Source organism: Xyrauchen texanus, chromosome 6, assembly GCF_025860055.1.
Source record: "Xyrauchen texanus isolate HMW12.3.18 chromosome 6, RBS_HiC_50CHRs, whole genome shotgun sequence".
NCBI classification, from domain to species: domain Eukaryota; kingdom Metazoa; phylum Chordata; class Actinopteri; order Cypriniformes; family Catostomidae; genus Xyrauchen; species Xyrauchen texanus.
This window is the reverse complement of record NC_068281.1, coordinates 520,894-527,060: the sequence shown is the minus strand read 5'-3', so window position 1 is coordinate 527,060 and position 6,167 is coordinate 520,894. Positions and strand designations below refer to the sequence as shown.

The 6,167-nt window shown below is 44.1% G+C and overlaps 1 protein-coding gene across 1 annotated transcript in view; it reads right to left on the bottom strand.

The window, feature by feature from the left end:
* Nucleotides 1–5,849, bottom strand: part of LOC127645048 (uncharacterized) — a 16,972-nt gene extending 11,123 nt beyond the window's left edge. Inside the window, exon 1 of the mRNA XM_052128565.1 lies at nucleotides 5,713–5,849. Coding sequence (XP_051984525.1) covers nucleotides 5,713–5,849 — 137 coding nt within the window. The remainder of the gene's footprint in view (nucleotides 1–5,712) is intronic.
* Nucleotides 5,850–6,167: the final 318 nt, after the last annotated feature.

Sequence of the window (6,167 nt, the reverse complement as noted above, 5' to 3'; positions counted from 1 at the left end):
GAGTAAAGCCATTAACACACAAACACACACACAGACATAATACACACACGTTGCGCTACCTATCATTATAAGGACTTTCCATAGACATAATGATTTTGCGCAACACATCCCCTAAACCCAACACATCCCCTAAACCCAACACAACCCCTAAACCCAACACATCCCCTAAACCCAACACATCCCCTAAACCCAACACAACGCCTAACCCCAACTCAACCCCTAAACCCAACACAACCCCTAAACCCAACACATCCCCTAACCCCAACTCAACCCCTAAACCCAACACATCCCCTAAACCCAACACAACCCCTAAACCCAACACGTCCCCTAAACCCAAAACAACCCCTAAACCCAACACACACCCTAAACCCAACACAATCCCTAAACCCAACACAACCCCTAAACCCAACACATCCCCTAAACCCAACACAACACCTAAACCAAACACAACCCCTAAACCCAACACATCCCCTAAACCCAACACAACACCTAAACCAAACACAACCCCTAAACCCAACACAACCCCTAAACCCAACACAATGCCTAACCCCAACTCAACCCCTAACCCCAACTCAACCCCTAAACCCAACACAACCCCTAAACCCAACACAACCCCTAAACCCAACTCAACCCCTAAACCCAACACAACCCCTACACCCAACACAACCCCTAAACCCAACACAGCGCCTAACTCCAACTCAACCCCTAAACCCAACACAATCCCTAAACCCAACACATCCCCTAAACCCAACACAACGCCTAATCCCAACTCAACCCCTAAACCCAACACACCCCCTAAACCCAACACAACCCCTAAACCCAACACAACCCCTAAACCCAACACAATCCCTAAACCCAACACAACCCCTAAACCCAACTCAACCCCTAAACCCAACACAGTCCCTAAACCCAACACAACCCCTAAACCCAACTCAACCCCTAAACCCAACACAACCCCTAAACCCAACACAACCCCTAAACCCAACACAGCCCCTAAGCCCAACACAACCCCTAAGCCCAACACAGCCCCTAAACCCAACACAGCCCCTAAACCCAACACAACCCCTAAACCCAACACAGCCCTAACCCCAACTCAACCCCTAAACCCAACACAACCCCTAAACCCAACACATCCCCTAAACCCAACACAACCCCTAAACCCAACACACCCCTAAACCCAACACATCCCCTAAGCCCAACACAGCCCTAAACCCAACACAACCCCTAAGCCCAACACACCCCTAAGCCCAACACAACCCCTAAACCCAACACAACCCCTAAGCCCAACACAATCCCTAAACCCAACACAACCCCTAAACCCAACACAGCCCCTAAACCCAACACAATCCCTAAACCCAACACAACCCCTAAACCCAACACAACCCCTAAACCCAACACAACCCCTAAACCCAACACAACCCCTAAACCCAACACAGCCCCTAAACCCAACACAACCCCTAAGCCCAACACAACCCCTAAACCCAACACAACCCCTAAACCCAACACAACCCCTAAACCCAGCACAGCCCCTAACCCCAACTCAACCCCTAAACCCAACACAGCCCCTAAGCCCAACACAGCCCTAACCCCAACTCAACCCCTAAACCCAACACAGCCCCTAAACCCAACACACCCCTAAACCCAACACAACCCCTAAGCCCAACACAGCCCCTAAGCCCAACTCAACCCCTAAGCCCAACACACCCCTAAACCCAACACAGCCCCTAAACCCAACACAGCCCCTAAGCCCAGCACAACCCCTAAACCCAACACAGCCCCTAAACCCAGCACAACCCCTAAACCCAACACAACCCCTAAACCCAACACAACCCCTAAACCCAACACAACCCCTAAACCCAACACAACCCCTAAACCCAACACAACCCCTAAACCCAACACAACCCCTAAACCCAACACAACGCCTAAACCCAACTCAACCCCTAAACCCAACACAACCCCTAAACCCAACACAACCCCTAAACCCAACTCAACCCCTAAACCCAACACAACCCCTAAACCCAACACAACCCCTAACCCCAACTCAACCCCTAAACCCAACACAACCCCTAAACCCAACACAACCCCTAAACCCAACACAATCCCTAAACCCAACACAACCCCTAACACCAACTCAACCCCTAAACCCAACACATCCCCTAAACCCAACACAACGCCTAACCCCAACTCAACCCCTAAACCCAACACACCCCCTAAACCCAACACAACGCCTAACCCCAACTCAACCCCTAAACCCAACACACCCCCTAAACCCAACACAACCCCTAAACCCAACACAACGCCTAAACCCAACACAACCCCTAAACCCAACACAGCCCCTAAACCCAACACAACCCCTAAACCCAACACAGCCCCTAAACCCAACACAACCCCTAAGCCCAACACAGCCCCTAAACCCAACACAGCCCCTAAACCCAACACAACCCCTAAACCCAACACAGCCCCTAAACCCAGCACAGCCCCTAAGCCCAACACAACCCCTAAACCCAACACAGCCCCTAAACCCAACACAGCCCCTAAACCCAACACAACCCCTAAACCCAACACAACCCCTAAACCCAACACAATCCCTAAACCCAACACAGCCCCTAAGCCCAACACACCCCTAAACCCAACACACCCCTAAACCCAACACAACCCCTAAACCCAACACAACCCCTAAGCCCAACACAACCCCTAAGCCCAAGCACACCCTAAACCCAGCACAGCCCCTAAACCCAGCACAACCCCTAAACCCAACACAACGCCTAAGCACCAACTCAGCCCCTAAACCCAACACAGCCCCTAAACCCAACACAACCCCTAAACCCAACACATCCCCTAAACCCAGCACAGCCCCTAAGCCCAACACATCCCCTAAACCCAACACAACCCCTAAACCCAACACATCCCTAAACCCAACACATCCCTAAACCCAACACAACCCCTAAACCCAACACATCCCCTAAACCCAACACAACCCCTAAACCCAACACAACCCCTAAACCCAACACATCCGCTAAACCCAACACAACCCCTAAACCCAACACAACCCCTAAACCCAACACAACCCCTAAACCCAACACAACCCCTAAACCCAACACACCCCCTAAACCCAACACACACCCTAAACCCAACACAACCCCTAAACCCAACACAACGCCTAACCCCAACTCAACCCCTAAACCCAACACACCCCCTAAACCCAACACACCCCCTAAACCCAACACAACCCCTAAACCCAACACAACGCCTAACCCCAACTCAACCCCTAAACCCAACACACCCCCTAAACCCAACACAACCCCTAAACCCAACACAACGCCTAAACCCAACACACCCCCTAAACCCAACACAACCCCTAAACCCAACACAACGCCTAACCCCAACTCAACCCCTAAACCCAACACACCCCCTAAACCCAACACAACCCCTAAACCCAACACAACGCCTAAACCCAACACATCCCCTAAACCCAACACAACCCCTAAACCCAACAGTTTAGGGGATGTGTTGCGCAAAATCATTATGTCTATGGAAAGTCCTTATAATGATAGGTAGCGCAACGTGTGTGTATTATGTCTGTGTGTGTGTTTGTGTGTTAATGGCTTTACTCTCCTTAGAGTTTCATTAAACTTGATCAGCATTTGAGCTCAATCAGTTTGTTAGGTGTGAACGCGTCTGCTGTGAAGTTCTTTCAAACACACACACTGATGATCTGAGTGTGACAGACAGAGAGCAAAGTCACTTAAAACAGTGATTTAAACATGTGAAGTTGAAGAGGTTTAGTTTGAGTGTGTTTGTCTAGAACAGGTTAATGTGGTTCATGGACAGTGAAGTTTTCAGGTCTGTGTAGAGTTAGTGTAGAGTTACTGTAGATTTACTGTAGAGTTAGTGTAGAGTTACTGTAGAGTTACTGTAGAGTTAGTGTAGAGTTACTGTAGAGTTAGTGTAGAGTTACTGTAGAGTTACTGTAGAGTTACTGTAGAGTTAGTGTAGAGTTAGTGTAGAGTTACTGTAGAGTTAGTGTAGAGTTAGTGTAGAGTTACTGTAGAGTTAGTGTAGAGTTACTGTAGATTTACTGTAGAGTTAGTGTAGAGTTAGTGTAGAGTTACTGTAGAGTTAGTGTAGAGTTAGTGTAGAGTTACTGTAGAGTTAGTGTAGAGTTACTGTAGAGTTAGTGTAGAGTTACTGTAGATTTACTGTAGAGTTAGTGTAGAGTTAGTGTAGAGTTACTGTAGAGTTAGTGTAGAGTTACTGTAGAGTTAGTGTAGAGTTAGTGTAGAGTTACTGTAGAGTTAGTGTAGAGTTACTGTAGAGTTAGTGTAGAGTTAGTGTAGAGTTACTGTAGAGTTAGTGTAGAGTTAGTGTAGAGTTACTGTAGAGTTAGTGTAGAGTTACTGTAGAGTTACTGTAGAGTTAGTGTAGAGTTACTGTAGAGTTACTGTAGAGTTAGTGTAGAGTTAGTGTAGAGTTACTGTAGATTTACTGTAGAGTTAGTGTAGAGTTAGTGTAGAGTTACTGTAGAGTTAGTGTAGAGTTACTGTAGAGTTAGTGTAGAGTTAGTGTAGAGTTACTGTAGAGTTAGTGTAGAGTTACTGTAGAGTTAGTGTAGAGTTAGTGTAGAGTTACTGTAGAGTTAGTGTAGAGTTACTGTAGAGTTAGTGTAGAGTTAGTGTAGAGTTACTGTAGAGTTAGTGTAGAGTTAGTGTAGAGTTACTGTAGAGTTAGTGTAGAGTTAGTGTAGAGTTACTGTAGAGTTACTGTAGACGCTAATAGTTACACGAAAACATTATTTTATATTTTACATTAAATGCTGGTAACTGTTAATAAGTGGCTCATTTTGTTCTGATCAGTTTTTCATGAAAACAAACGCCAAAGTGTTTATCCCAGTATATTTGTATATATAATTACTACATAAACATGCACGAGTAATCCAGATACAAGCACAACATTATTAGCGGTAAAATACTTTTCTCAGTTCTCAATCTTCACTGAATTATTCTTTGATTTAATGGTGAAATTAAAGATCTGTAATTAAAATGATACTGAACTGATATTATCATAAAGAAAGTAATAATGATTTAATGCGTTATATATCATGAACTATGAATAATTGATTGTATATATAGATATAGTGTTTATATATATATGATTTATAAAGACTTAAAACTGTTTAATGTATGATTTGTGTTTTGTTGTTTATTTGTGTGTGTTATTGTTATTTGTGTTTAGGATATATTCCTTTCATAATACATAAAGGTGACATATACAGCTTTTAATATTAAATCTATATTTGTATATGTTGAAATTAACATGATTACTTTTCATGTTAACTAATGTTAACGCATCTTAAATTCATAATATATAAATAACAATGTGTATATTATGTAGAATGTGCTTTTTTTTTTAAATAAATGTATATTTGACACAAAACAATGAAACTGTGAATCAATCTGTGAGTAAATCTATAAGTGAGTCCATAAAATCAAATGATTGACATTTGCTCTCACTGTCATAACTCATTAAGCACATGAGAAAGTGTCATAAATGTGCAGAATGAAGATGTATGAGTGAGTAATAGCCGGAGGGTTTGTGTTTTCCTGCAGTCGTGTGTGAAAATGAAAACAAACACATCAACACAACCGATCATCTGCTGTATGCCAATGAAAGCACTATAATATAGTCTTACTTTGCATAAATACACACACTCACCCTGAACTGTCCAGAGAAAACCTCCTGTTGAGCCTTCTGCTTCCATTCATGATGCGGTAAAAACAGAGTAAAACCTCACACAGTTCTGACGGAGGATCTTCACTGTCTTCATTGAGTGACGGTGCAGATTTGTGCATTATTTGCATTCCACACTCAGATCTCTCAGCAGATCATTGTAACAGCTCTGACCACGCCCACCAGGAGCCCACAGACACTCCCACTTCAACACAACACCACACCCCTAACGACCATTACCATGGCTGTGTGTGAGTCCTGATTAATGCTGAGGCACTGTGACAGTTTTTACATATGACTGGAGCAAAACTACAAATAAAAATATTAGATTCATGATTTTATTGTTCCACAGAGATAATGTGAGTGCAAAAATCGTGTTGTTTTTCCAAAGTTGGAGAGCCTAGAGTTCTAGAAGTATTCAAAAGAATAAAAAGTGAAGC